The sequence below is a fragment of the Ruditapes philippinarum genome, unplaced genomic scaffold (assembly GCF_026571515.1).
Source record: "Ruditapes philippinarum isolate M1 unplaced genomic scaffold, ASM2657151v2 ctg455_1_1_1_1, whole genome shotgun sequence".
NCBI classification, from domain to species: Eukaryota; Metazoa; Mollusca; class Bivalvia; order Venerida; family Veneridae; genus Ruditapes; species Ruditapes philippinarum.
Genome location: NW_026863235.1, coordinates 1 through 15,905, shown reverse-complemented (window position 1 = coordinate 15,905; position 15,905 = coordinate 1). Strand labels below are relative to the sequence as shown.

The 15,905-nt window shown below is 32.3% G+C and overlaps 1 protein-coding gene across 2 annotated transcripts in view; it reads left to right on the top strand.

Annotated features, from left to right (window-relative positions):
- Positions 1-14,859, top strand: part of LOC132721546 (RING finger protein 150-like) — a gene marked incomplete at its 3' end in the record, with an annotated part of 42,607 nt that extends 27,748 nt beyond the window's left edge. For both annotated transcript variants that reach the window (XM_060705866.1, XM_060705867.1), the window contains 4 exon segments: positions 3,888-4,147; positions 7,367-7,438; positions 7,846-7,928; positions 14,763-14,859. In XM_060705866.1, coding sequence (XP_060561849.1) covers positions 3,888-4,147; positions 7,367-7,438; positions 7,846-7,928; positions 14,763-14,859 — 512 coding nt within the window.
- Positions 14,860-15,905: the final 1,046 nt, after the last annotated feature.

Sequence of the window (15,905 nt, the reverse complement as noted above, 5' to 3'; positions counted from 1 at the left end):
AAAGATTGCAAATAAGTCAATCGTTGAAACATAGATTCTTTAGTCTTAAATAGTAAACAAATCATATATACCCGTAACGTATAAAACAGTGAGATATGGATGTTAACTATATACGCACAGATGATACTGTCACTTTATTGGAAGTAAACGAGCTGTATATCGGGAGCTGTGTATTGGGAAGTGTGATATACTACAAAACAGTGGGGTGCCAATATACGGTATGCTGATATATTTCATAGTGGGAGGGTCTGTCTGTTAGAGAAAGCGTGTTGTTAAGCAAGCTGTAGCTGGAATCGGGGAATGATTACCGGAATCGGCCTGTAATTTTGTTATTTATGAACTTTAAAAAAAAATCTTGCATCTTTTATAAAATATAAACAATATTAATGACAATAAAAATCGCTTAAGATTAATTAAGCAACATACTTAAGATCAGCTAGTTACTGTCATCTGGGACATACGATATATCGTATGGCCCAGCTGTCATACTGCTGGAATCGGGGAATTATTACCAGCATCGGCAAGTAATTTTATTCATGAACTTTTTAAGAATTGACATGTACAAAGATTTTTATAAACAAAATCACGCTTTATTAATTAAACTAGATAAGCAAGTTACTGTCATACTGTCGGAAGGATTGTTATTCGGGTAGTTTGGCAGTAGCTCGCCGATATTAGATCTCTTGTTAAATTAATCAAAAGCGATTTTATTTACATTTTTTTTTACATTGATATTGTATAAAGATGCAAGAACCTTTTTTTTAATCTTTATTAATAACCAAATTATACGCCGATTTCGGTAATCCTTCGCCGATTCCGACAGTATGGCAGTAACTCGCCGATATTAAATATCTTGTTTAATTAATCATTTATCAATGAGATTTTATTTACAAAAATCTGATTACATATCATTGATATTGTTTATATTTAATCAAAGATGAAAAAATATATATACATCACATTATTTAACTATTGTGTGTTTATTTGGGATGTTCGCGGAAAATGTCATTATTAATTCAGTGTCATAAGTAACTACATGTATATATCATAGTCCTTTACTTAAAGGATCTTCTTCCATTTTTAATTAATAATTAAATGGGTCAAACGGTTAGAAATTATGCTAAACTTTGAAAAGAATCTTAAGATCTATACAGGGTGTTTATATTGTTGTTTAGTTTTTACATTGACTAAATCTTAAGTCTTTAAAAATTATGAAGTTCAATAAATCCTATGACTTAATTCATCGATCTACAGCTTGCTTAACAACAGGCATTCTCTAACAGATAGTCTCTCCCACTATGAAATATTTCAGCATACCGTATATTGGCACCCCACTGTTTTGTAGTATATCACACTTCCCAATACACAGCTCCCAATATACAGCTCGTTTACTTCCAATAAAGTGACAGTATCATCTGTGCGTGTATAGTTAACATCCATATCTCACTGTTTTATACGTTACGGGTATATATGATTTGTTTACTATTTAAGACTAAAGAATCTATGTTTCAACGATTGACTTATTTGCAATCTTTGTAATATTTTTATGGTGCACCAATAACGCAAATGACGACAATTGATTTGATACTCCAGAATGACCTTGAACTGTCAAGTAAGTTGGATTTAACTGCCTGGTAAAACATTGATTTCATGTGAATATTTCATGAGGTTTGTATTGTTTAAATAAAGATTCAAATAAAAATTATTGCATGTAATTATAAATCGACTACTTTATGAAATCAAGAATTGAGTTGTGCAAACATAAAGAAAGACTAAACTGACCTATTGTTATCCGTCATTTCAAACAATCCTCTGTTAGCAATGTCCTGAAAAAATATAATGTAAAGACGATATTGCATTATTCCATAAAAGATCAATGATAATGTTTGTAAATACATGCAAAAATAAATGATAATAATAATATTGAGTTCACATTCATAACAAAATTAGAACCGATTCCAGTAATCCTAGACGAAGTGAAGCCGATTCCGGTAATCGCTCGTCGATTCGGTGGTATGGAAGAAATCATAGATCACCTTGTTTATTATGTAATAGCGATTACAATAAATATTATTAGATATCATTTGAATTGTTTGTATTTAATAAAGTATGGCAAGATATTTTTAAAACGCTGAAATATAACAAAATAACAGACTAATTCCTGTATTTACCTGTTAATTCAGGCACTGTGATAGTAATTAGTCTATCTTAGATATCTAGTTTATAGTAAAAAGGTGATCTTTATTTCTCAAAAGAATCTTCGTATATCAATGATATTATTTTCTTCAATAAAATAACATAAAAATAACTATATTACAGGCTGATCCCGCCCATCCTTCCCCTATATCGGCAGAATTACAGTAATTCGCCGATCTTAGGTCTCTAGTTTTATTAATCAAAAGCAAATTTACTTACAAAAATGAATATCGTTGAAAATGTTTATATCTTATATAAAACATTCAAAAGAAATATTCAAAAAGTTCACAAATAACCAAATTACAGGTCGATTCCGGTAATCTATCGCCTATTCCGACAGGTTTCCCGTTTTTTGCCGATCTTCAATATTAATCTTTTTATTATTTATAACAGCAATTTTTCATAAATCTTTTGCTTCTTTTCAATAAACATTATAAAAATCTTTTAAATTGTTTGTATTTAATAAAATAAGTCAAGGTTATTTTTCAAACGTTGAAATATTGGTGGGGAAAAACAGACCCGATTCCGGTAATTGTCCGATAGCCCTGGCACTGCATATAATTATGCGATATGGCAGTAATTCGCCGACCTTAGGTCTCTAGCTTATTAATTAATAAGGATTCTTCATTTACAGAAATCTTTTTAGATATATATTATATATTGTTTGCATTTTTTTCTTGCAAAGTCCATAAATTACAATAATACAGGCCGATTCCGGTAATCATTCGCCTATTTCGGCTGTATGACAGTAGGGTATGTAACTCGCCGATCTTCGATCTCTTGCTTTATTAACCAAAGGCGAATTGAAATTTACAAAATAAAAGAAAGAAAGAAACTTTTAAATATCTTTCATAATATTTATATTTTATAAGATGAATATTAACAATGCAACAAAAACGTTAAAAAGTACAATAGACTAAATTATACGTCGATTCCGGTAATCCTTCGCCGATTCCGACAGTATGGCAGTAACTCGCCGATATTAAATATCTTATTTAATTAATAAAAAGTGGTTTTATTGACAATACTCTGATTACATATCATTGCTATTGTTTATTTATAATCAAGGGTGCAAACATTTTGTTTAAAGTATATAGATAAGCAAATTACAGGCCGATTTCGGTAATCCTTTGCCGATTCCGGCAGTTTGCCCGTTTTCGCTGATCATAAATATTTGTTTATTATTATCATTATTTAAAAGCGATTTTTTCACAATATCTAGGAAGATTAATGATAATATTTAGGTTTTATAAAAACATGCAAAAGGAACATTAAAAGTTGCATAAACAACGAAATAACAGGCCGATTCCGGTCACGGGTAGTTTGGCAGTAGCTCGCCGATATTAGATCTCTTGTTAAATTAATCAAAAGCGATTTTATTTATAAAAATCTTTTCATAAATCATTGATATTGTTTATATCTTATAAAATTGCAAGAAAAAAACTTAAAAAGTTTAATTATTACAAAGTTACAGGTCGATTCCGGTAATTCACCGCCGATTCCGGTCGATTCCGGTAATTCGGCCGATTCCGGTAAGTCGTGTAACCCGTCTATACATGCTGCACAAGGAATATCATTATGATTGATGTATATCATATATGTATGTATCTTTACTTGCATGGACAATATTAATTTGTATATTTAATACCGTAACATAAGTAATAACTTTATACATTACTGTTCTATTTCAGTTCAAGATATAGTGGCAATCCTGATTAGTTTTGAGAAAGGGAAGAAACTGGTGGACATGCTAAAATCTCACAATGTTAACATCACGATAACACACATGCCAAAGAAAGACGACCCTCCAGATAGTCCTGGACAATTGAACAACACGTCCGTCTTGTTCGTTTCAATATCTTTCATCGTTCTCATTATAATATCACTGGCGTGGCTCGTGTTTTATTACATACAGAGATGTCGCTACACAAATGCCAAAGAAAGACTGAGTGTAAGTTCTTGCCTTATAAATAGAGATAGGGATACTTTTCCGGAACTCTGCAAATGTGTTTTTTCCCCATCTTATCCTGGGTTCATGCAAACAGTTACCTATAAATTATACAACTTAGTAAATATATTGATAAGAGCAATGCATTGCATAATTTGGGAATGGTACTGCACTGTGAAGTTTTAACTGTAAAAGTTTATTTATACCCTCTAGTATAAGATGGGGGAAAATCCACATTTTCATAGTTCCAGATGACATCTTTTTACATTTGTTGAAAAGATTGGTATGCTATACAATGTAAATAAATTATTTTGAATTTTTTAAACAGTTTGCTTGAATCAGGGGAAGTTAGTATGTCATTAATATGAATTCAATATATTTAAGAAAAAATTGTAAGTTGTTTTAACATCAGCTGCAGGTAAAGGTTGTGCTGTAATCATAATAAAAAGTTCTAAAGAATTACAAAGCCATTCCCTATACATGCAAAACTTCTAGTTCAACTTCAATCAAAGACTAATGATCACTTTCGATTCCAGAGCAGATTATGGTTTAAATACAGGTCTAGTTAGTTACAAGAGTTAAGAGCCTGTACAGATATGATTTATTTATTGTCACAACACTTGTCAATTACTAAACAAACATTGATATGAATATCCATCAAAACATTTCTCATGGCACTGATTAAAACATGATATGGAAACAAGTTTCATTTACGACTTTGTCTGCTATGAGATTGAGAATGCTCTGTGATAGTTCTCTGATAGAATACAAATCAAAATAATTTCACTTGGAAGGTCTACATTTGTAGTTGCAAATTGTTATGTGGATTCTATTGGAGACTTGGGGTATATCAAGCTCAGATTTACTTGTTATAAATAAAAGCAACAGAGGTCTTGTTGTAGAGTTTTGGCCTTATAATTTAGAGGTCACTGGGGGTCAGTGACATCATCTGGCTTACACAAAGGACCAAAGTATACGCTTATGGCCTCTATGCTCTGTGGTGAGCAGTATGGGGATAGTTCTTAGTAAATTCACTGCGGTATAACTTTGACTTGATTTTTGTGGGCATCCATGGCTAAGTGGGTAATGTTGTTGGCTTCATGCCACTTGATTCTTAGCATTGTGGGTTCTAATCCCGGTTCTTATCCCGCTTGGATTCTTTCATGTGAGGAAGCTATCATGCTAGCCTATGGAATGTCAGTGGTTCAACTCTGGCGCCAGTTTATAATTCCATAATATTTAATGATAATTTTTGTTTTTCCTTGACTATATATGTATGTCCAATATTTAAATTTTAATTAGTTGAGAATGCTGTCTGCTCAGACAGCTAGTGTTTTTTGTTACATCAAAAATGATATAAAAACTCCTTTGTCTGGCCGTCTGGACGATAGGGAAGTAGGTAGACTACAATTATGTATAAGTGGCAATACAAATGTACTTTAATTCATGTCTTTTATTGGCAGTTTATTTCATTTAATGAGTGGTTGGCTTTAAGTGGGCATTCTTAAGCCACATACATTTTCTCATACTTTTTCTTTGTTTGCTTTAAGATGTCCTTTAATCACTCATTAAGATATTGTTCTATTTTCTCCAAATTGAAGCATTCTTTGTAGCAGAAAAATCCCCGTATACAAGAATTTTTTCCCCTTACAAGTACACTTGTATATAAATAAATATACATTGGATGCCATCAGGGGATAATTGAGTGTAATGAATAATCTCATACATGTATGTGTATGTTCACAATATTGTACAATTATTGTTTTTCTTGCATGAGTTACATTTGCAGTGTTGATTTGGAAAGTTTAAAAGTCCAAATTTAAGTTACACCAATAAAGAAAGCAAAAAGATGAATTAAGGAAGTTGAAATAAAGTAACAGAAGAATGAAAGGTATATTTCATTTTATGGGAAATGTGTTTCCCACTTAAATTCAAATCCTGACCATATGGTGTAGGGGAAGTGCCTATCTATTTATCTGTTTGCCCTCCATCATACCATGGCCAAGTAGTTAAGGAAGTTGACTTCAACCACTTGCCCTTTACCACTGTTGGTTTTGAATCCAGAGTTCTATCATATGAGAAAGCTATCCAGGTAGCTTACGGAACATTGGTGGTTTACTCAGGCACGTTTTCATGCCTGAAATAATGCACAGAAGGGCACCTGAAGTCTTCCTCCAGTAAAGCTGGAAATTTGCAATATGACCTATACTGTGTTGGTGCGAAATAAAAACCCAACCACAAAAAAAAAGGAAAAGAAAATTCATCATACCATGTAAATATGATGGTAAATGAAAGGAGTAGAGACCAAGTGGCTTCATACAGGATGAGGTTGTTAATTATAATAAGTAACTTCATTAAATCATTTCCTTTATATGATCATGTAACGTCATGTATTAACAAAATAACATGTTATTTTGAAAGTATACAATCTTAAAAGGACACGCAATACCTGTCTGTGCAGTATATAATAAGCCGTGGACATTTCTATTTATAGACTCATATAACATCACGATATTAATAGATCACTTTATAGTAAACATGTTTACAATTTCATTGCAGTCAGTCGATATCAAATATTTTGAAAAAGAAAATTCTGAAAATCGGTTATTTGTAAACCATATGTGGCGGAGATGAATTTGGCAGGTGTGACCTCCGTATTATTTACTGTGATATAAACTTTGTCACATGATCATCAAGAATATCAGTGTTGCAGGTGTCTACCAACTGACAACAAATCAAAGTCAAGTAGTACATGTAGTTCAGCATCACTCTAATGTGTGCAGTTGGTTTAAACATATTTATTTAAGCTTGATTGCGAAAAACAAAGTTCTTGCAACTTATATAAATCACTTTCGAGTCCTCTTTCTGGAAGCAACCAGTACTGTTGTCATATGACAAAATATGGTTGTGACCCAATTAGGGCTCGGACCCATGATCCATGATAAGAGGCAGACACCTTAACAACTAGGTCACGCTCCCCTTGTGTGCAGTTAAGAGGTGGTTTGGAATTTGCGTGTTCGATTCCAAGTCAATCATACTAAAGGGTAAAGGTCATTAATGAAATGGCACAAGTGGCATACATTATAATAATAAGAAAACTGTTTGAAATTCTGTTAGTTTTTAATTTTCAGGGGGAAAAATCAAGAAATAATTGTTCGTACATTAGGATAAAATCCATTGTAGAATGTTGTGCTGTATCGGTATTTTTCTCTCTTTTTTCAGAGACGTTTAGCAAATGCAGCCAAGAAAGCTATTGCCAAAATTCCACAGAGAACAATCAAAGCTGGAGACAAGGTCAGTGTTACAAATAGAAAGTTTGAATTTTTTTTAAATGGTTCAAACCCTCATTCCCCCCTGCATTGAGAGGCACACATCTTAACCTTTATTGTTAAACAATGCTGTCAGTATACCCTACACCTCTTGGAATTATTAACTTGAAATTTACAAGTGGTAATATTTAATTACTTAAGGAGAAAAAGAAAGTGCCTAAGAGCCATAATGTTCTTTTGCATAATTCTGGTGATGTTGCTATTTGTATTCTTTCAATACTTAATTTTTGTCCAGATGAGCATCTCACCTCGGACAGTACCAGTTCTAGTTTAATTGCTCAGCACATGTTACAAGTGTTGACTAAGAAGTTGAACGCATGATTATTATAGTTTTACCTATATTTTGTGCTAAATAAATGTTATATTCTACAGGAGCTTGAAGCCGAGGCTGATCAGTGTGCTGTATGTATAGAGCCTTACAAATGGAATGATGTCATACGTGTACTGCCATGCAAGTACGTATATCTCTTGATTATTATAATTTAGTTTCTCAAGGTGTCTCTGATTGTTATATAGTTTAGTTGAAACATATTTAATGTAGCTCACTCAGATGTGTTGAAAGTTTGAAGCTGATTTGTACCACTCCTAAAGTCAACATCCTGGAACTTTTAACCAGAACTTCTGTCATATTATGTGTTTAACGATTAATTGTTGTGACTCTAAAAAAGGGTTTCGAACAACAATCCCAGGTTCAAGAAGCAAACATATTAAACTTTAGGCAAGGACATGTTTTGCCTTCGCTAAAACTGTGTGGAGAAAAGGTATTTTTATATAGCATTGAGTTTGGAGTATGATTAAGTCCAATATACAGTGAACCATGCATTTTCACAATTTGCTATCAGTACCTTGTACAGTCTGACATATTGACAGTTAAACAATCAATCAATAAAACTTAAAAGGAGAGTGCATACAAATTTGGTTTCAACATTTACTTGTACTTCCTATCAGTAACTGTTATAGAATATTTATTGCTTTAAACAGTTTGCCATGCTTCTCCGATGTAGGTACAATATGAATGTAATGTCAAAATATTTACTATGTGATAAACCGACAGAGCAATTAAGATAACAATACAAAGTTCATTGAACTCTTATTATGCTGTTGGAAAACTACTTACGAGTTTAAAAACTAGTCTGTAAATTCTGATTATTTTATCAGGCAATAATTTGGTTTACATCTTTCAGTATTGAATGCTCAAATAACTATATTTAGAGACACAAAAAAATATAACAACATAAAAACAAATTCAGGTTCATACTATTTCAAATACCCAGCAACAGGACTTAAAATAGGACTTTGTCCTTTCAGAAATATGCATGACTTAAACACTTCAGGCACTTAAAGCTTTCGTCAAACACAACAGCTGAATGCATATACTATGATATATATACTATAATTTACTTACTACGCAGTAAGATAACATTTACTATCTTTACGAGACAGTGCATGATGCACTCACATATCTACGTTTGTTGATTTTGTCCGATCAATTCGGTGTGATCCAAAATTTTCTGATTTATGGCAGTTTTTATCAGTGGGTGAAGGAAATTTTTACTATTTTTATCATTACTTCAAAGTAATTATTTGATTAATCATCTTATTTACATAAAATTTCCACAGGATATTGCCTCCATAAGACATATTTATGTCTCTATTGAATAACATGTATTCAATAGAGACATAATCTTTAAAATTAAAATTTTCCAAATTCAAAGATGGAAAAGTGCATAACATGAAAAAAATTGTTACTGTGTAAAATCATTAAATGCTTTTTACAAAAGCCCTACCCTGTATTAACTAAGATCATGGAAAAGAATGTTAAAAACCTTCAATTAAACACAATGCTTGTTATATTGCGGTTTTCAAGGTCATTATACAAATAAGGAAGTTAATTTTCATGTCATTATTATTTATTTTGTGATTCGGAAATTAGAAGTTGACATATGTCACATAATGGTTTTCCTCAATTAATAGTTATGTCTCCCCCACCTCGGGGGGAGACATATTGTTTTTGCCCTGTCCGTCCGTCCGTCAGTCCGTCCGTCCGTCAGTCCGTCCGTCAGTCCGTCAGTCCGTCCGTCCGTCCATTCTTCGTTTCCGGACGATAACTAGAGTTCCTTTTGACCTACAGCCCTCAAACTTCATAGGATGATTGGTCTTATAGAGCTGATGATCCCTATTGTTTTTGGGGTCAGTAGGTCAAAGGTCAAGGTCACAGTGACCGTTGGTCAATTTCTCGTTTCCGGATGATAACTAGAGTTCCTTTTGACCTACAGCCCTCAAACTTCATAGGATGATTGGTCTTATAGAGCAGATGATCCCTATTGTTTTTGGGGTCAGTAGGTCAAAGGTCAAGGTCACAGTGACCGTTGGTCAATTTCTCGTTTCCGGATGATAACTAGAGTTCCTTTTGACCTACAGCCCTCAAACTTCAATAGGATGATTGGTCTTATAGAGCTGATGATCCCTATTGTTTTTTGGGGTCAGTAGGTCAAAGGTCAAGGTCACACTGACCATTGGTCAATTTCTCGTTTCCGGATGATAACTAGAGTTCCTTTAGACCTACAGACCTCAAACTTCATAGGATGATTGGGCTTATTGAGCAGATGATCCCTATTGTTTTTGGGGGTCAGTAGTTCAAAGGTCAAGGTCACAGTGACCGTTGGTCAATTTCTCGTTTCCGGATGATAACTAGAGTTCCTTTTGACCTACAGCCCTAAACTTCATAGGATGATTGGTCTTATAGAGCAGATGATCCCTATTGTTTTTGGGTCAGTAGGTCAAAGGTCAAGGTCCACAGTGCAGTGGGGGAGACATGCGCTTTTTTACAAAAGCATCCTCTAGTTTTAATACTCGTTCACGCCATGTAACTGTTGCATGATTAATCATTTACGTTTCTCTGTAACACATATTTTAATGTACCAGTCTGTGTAACGAAGGTATGTGATTCTGCTGGTTTAATTGATGAAATAAAAAAAATAAAAAGATATTTTTAGGATGTAAGTTAATTAAGTGAAATGATTTATCACGCAGACATCTTCATTCATCATGCACTTCCTGCCAAATAGAAAATGAGAGAATATGAATATAAATTGAGCCGTGTCATGACAAAACCAACATATTGGGTGTGCGACCAGCATGGATCCAGACCAGCCTGCGCAGTCTGATCAGGATCCATGCTGTTAGCTTACAAACCCTATAACAAGTAGTGAAACTGATAGCGAACAGCATGGATCCTGATCAGACTGCGCGGATGCGCAGGCTGGTCTGGATCCATGCTGGTCGCAAACCCATTATGTTGGTTTTGTCGTGACGCGGCTCAATTATATACTGTATACCACGGCTTTTGTAATGAGACTATTTTTAAAGTATTTAAAATGATTGGTTTTCCAAAATATTCTGTCTAATGGCTTATTTTGTTCTTGTTTTGTATAGTGATAATTCTAGACCTGAAAAAGGGGCAGGGGTCAAAAAAATGGGAGGGAAATGTTAGTTAAAAGGCAAAATACTGCACAGTAAATGCGCCATTGTTAGATTTGGTGAATTTTTTTTTTTTTTAACACTTAACATTAACTTTCATGTTTGTATTTCATGATTTATCTCCCTTGTTTTTACAATATGTGTAACCAGAATAACTAAAGTAAAGTGGTGCATACTGTTTCTTACTGGGCATCATGTGTATTCATATAATATGCATGTTAGATTTCTGCAGGGTTGTCATTATGAAGGAACTGGAGGCCATAACGATGGTCTGAAATATATTTGGGCCACTTCAAATCTTATAAAATACTCTTTGTTTTATCTAATAAAAAACAAAATGACTGCCTCAAATTAATAATTTTGGATTGTCTCAGAAATATTTTTATGACAACTCTGATTTTCTATCAATCTTATTTAGCTTTTTGTACATTTTGAAATCTAACTGAAAATAGAATCATATTCAAAAAATTTTGTGACCGGAAAAGAGCCAATCAATAGGTTGTAAGTCAAATCCCTTAGTCTATTCATTTGGCTACTAGTCTTCCCTTGACTTTTGATGTCACAATTATTTTTTTTCCTCATATATAACACCAATACTGTTGAGTTCAAGGAAATAAACTCGAGAATGATGAATATAAGTTGCAAACACCTCATCACCTGTTTCACAATCTACAATCTATTTTGATAACAAATTTTTTTGTAATGAAATGGAAAGAATGTGACTGTCTAAATTTTGCTGACTCGGGTTAATGATGTTAAAACAATATGTCCTAAGTGCAAAAGAACTTTAAGCGAAGAAGAAAAAAGAATTGTTTTCTGGGAAATTGTTGTGTTAATTGGTTCATTTCCAAGAAAAAACATTGTATCAATTCTTCTAATTAAGCGACTGACAAGGCATAACTAGGTAATTAGACATTAATTGACTTGTTGTGGTCTGTAATAATTACATGTATCCGGCAAAGCAGAACATCAGCAAGTCTGACATAATGTGGATCAGTGTAAATTATGTATGTTAATGATACCTGTTGTGTAAATTTGTCATGCCTGAACATTAACTACATTGTATATGGTATACAAGTAATAATTTCCTTTGTGTTTAGTGGACCTGAATAAACAATTGGCTTTGTACTGCACAGAGTTCTTAACCAGTATAAGTTTAGTTACAGTAATAATTGATATGTCAAAGTCTGTTTAAGTAATAAATTGATATGTCAATTCCTGTTTAAGTAAGTATTAGAAATGTCATAACCTGCTTACTTCATATGGCTCTGCAGCGACCTTATTTGAGGAGGTAAATAACTAATTGTGCCTTTAAATTAAAATATGCTTATAGGTATATCTTTGGTCTTTTTCAACCAGTAATGCCAAGAAAGTGTCAAATGATAGAAAATTAGAAATTAAGAATTGTAAGGATCAGATGCTGGACTGAAATTATTAAAAATTTTGATCGTTGATAACTTTAAATCTGGAAGATTACTTTTGGTTGTTGTGTCAAAACATTTTGAATAATAAAGTGGCATGGTATGAGTAACATGGTATGCATGGCCTCTCAAAGTGCTAGTTTCCCCCAGAAATGTCAAGATTCTATTATTCTATAAATTTATTCTATAAATAGCAACTGGTTTTTAGCTCGACTATACGAAGTATATGGAGAGCTGTCCTACTCGCCCCGGCGTCGGCGTCCGCGTCCAGATTTTAGATTAAAGTTTTGGTGCAGTAAAATATTTTTCACTATAACTTTGTCATTTCTTAAGGTATCAACTTCAAACTTCAAATATATGTTCCTTATCATCAACCACATCATATGTGACAAGGTTCATAACTCTAGCACCAATATTTTCAGATTTATCTCCCCTTGAACTTAGAATTTTCCTTAAAAAATACTATTTTTTACTGTTACTTCCTTATTTCTTAAGGATCAACCTCATACTTCAAATATATGTACCTTATCATCATCCCCATCTTATGTGACAAGGTTCATAACTCTAGCACCAATAGTTTCAGATTTATCTCCCCTTGAACTTAGAAATTTTCCTCAAAAAGTACTATTTCTTATTGTTTCTTCTTTATTTCGTAAGGGATCAACCTCATACTTCAAATGTATTTACGTTATCATCATCCCCATCTTATGTGACAAGGTTCATAACTCTAGCACCAATATTTTCAGATTTATCTCCCTTTGAACTTAGAATTTTCCATAAAAAATATTTTTTTTACTGTTATTTATTTATTTCTAAAAGGATCAACTTCATACTTCAAATATGTTTACGTTATCATCATCCACATCTTATGTGACAAGGTTCATAACTCTAGCACCAATATTGCAAGAATTATCTCCCCATAAACTTAGATTTTTTACTAGAAAAATGTTATTTTTTATTATAACTTTTTTATTTTTAAAGGTATCTACCTCAAATTTCAAATACTTATTCCTTATCAACAATTACATTTTATGTGACATTTGTTCATAACTCTTGATGCAATTTTTACAGATTAATCTCTCTTTGAAACTTAGGATTTTCTTTAAGAAATATAATAACTTCTTTACTTTTTAAGGTATCTACTTCAAACTTCAAATATATATATTTCTTATCATTACACAAATGTTGTGTGACAAGGTCCATAACTCTAGCATGACTATTTCTAGAATTATTCCCCTTGATCTTGGAGTTTATGTTAACAAATATTATTTTTTTACTTTAACTTAATACATAATTATACATAATTGATTTTTCTTTCATAGTTTTGTTCTCCTTACTGTGTCCAGTATTTTATTAGTCGAGCTTCGCTGTCTCCTGTGACAGCTCTTGTTTTGAATAAAGTCAATAAAGAGATCATTTGACAAGTGTTTTTAACTAGCTCTCACAGAAAGTTGTTTATTAGACCTAAAAATAGACAAAAATAATTTGAGCTGTTTTTCTACCAGCAAAGCTCGAAAGTTGTCATATGACATCAATGGTAATGATACAAGTATAGAAATAGCATCATTATTTAAAAGGAAATAAATAAAGACATTGATACAAATAAGCTTAGAGCTGTTTACATCAGACTAGTGTTAATGATTCGAAAGTAATACGTAAGATTTCGTGAAGGTCACATCGTAAGGGACACCGAGTGTAATATTGTCTTGAGTAATTCTGATTGACAAATCAGCTTCTTTCTTTTCATTTTATCACAATTAGAGTTAATGACACATTTCCACATGATAAGTTACGTTCACAAAAAATAGAACTACAAAAAAATCAAGATTGTTGTTGTTGTAAGATGAAAGCATACGAAGTTCTTATGTATTGATCGTCTATTTAAAAGTGAGATAATTTTCCCTTTTTTCTTGGTATTGATCAGAGATTTCTGTTAAAGTAGTTACATTAATGTCTGTAGATTAACGTCCTTAGTGAAAAGAGTTGAATACAGGCAATCATGTGTAAGATATCCTATTTAAGAAAGACATATTAGTAAAGGACCTGTGTCAAAGCTTACATGTCATTCTCATTTATTTCTTGAATTCTTCGACAGGCATTACTTGGATTGATGATTGCTAAAACAATATTTTCCATATTTTCCTCACAATATTATTTACATGTAGTACAACATTTTCTCATATTTTTCTTACAATGTTATTTTTACATGTAGTACAAAAATTTATCATATTTTTCTCACAACATTAGTTTTACATGGCTCTAGTACAAAATTTATCATATTTTTCTCACAATATTATATTTACATGTAGTACAAAATTTGTCATATTTTTCTCACATTTTGTGTGGTATTAATATTATCATGTATCCATTTATTTTCTGTAATTTCAGACATGTTTTTCACAAATCGTGTGTAGATCCATGGTTGCTTGATCAAAGAAATTGTCCAATGTGCAAGATGGACATTCTGCGAGCATTTGGAATGCATGTAAGTGCTATCCACAAATAGCTGGCAACTTCTCCCCTTTAAACTTCCATTTTGTTGCTGTAATATTGATAGTAAAGTGACAATATGCTTTTATTTTAGCTGTTGTATTAAGCTGATATAGCTCAATCCATTAAAAAATATTCTATAATAATGATGATTGGCATATACATGTAATTGATAAATACAAATGTTTAAATTGCATGAAATATAAAAATTGCCTAAAATATAAAAGAAAGACTGCCCCACTCTTTTTATCAGTTGAATGTTACTAGTGATGGAAATCGGATGAAATTTGTCCCAATCGATCATCGGTTCAATCGGATGGGACATAATCGATAACTTTTCGAATAAAGTCGCGTTAAAAAGAAGAAGGGAAGTAACATTTCTTCCCAAGGCAGTTGATTATATTCAGTAACATGAACTTCATTTAGCACTTTTCAACACAGTTTTAACCTTATATAGTCATAAATTTACGAAATAGATTTAATTTTTAATGGATGTCAAATAATAACATTCACATCACATTATTTTACTATTGTTTTCATCACGTATTGATCCTATTCAACTCCAAATTGTCTCTGAAATGTTTTTTTTTGCGATCGGCGAGGTGTTCATAAAAGAAAATTACCATCAAAATGAATTCCCTTTGATACTTTAAACATTTTCGACGACGTCGCGGAACAAATTTTTGTGAATCGATTACTGTCGCTTTACATAAAAGTAACTGATTATCGGCGACTCGCGACAATCGGAACATCACTAAATGTTACTGATACATTTTTTTTAAAGGATATTTAAAGAAATGCATGTGTGTCACATGCGTTATTTATAATTCATGTGGTTTATAGAAAATATTCCAAATAAAAATTAAAACAGTCATTACAATGTGTAAAGTTATTTTGACTTTTCCTTGTATATTCACCAATTTCTCTTGGATGGGCATAATGTCAATTAAATGAATTAATCTTTTAAGTTGTAATGAATTTATTTGGAAGAATTAATCTTGAAGTTATTATGAATTAATCTTTTAGAATTAAAATTTTATC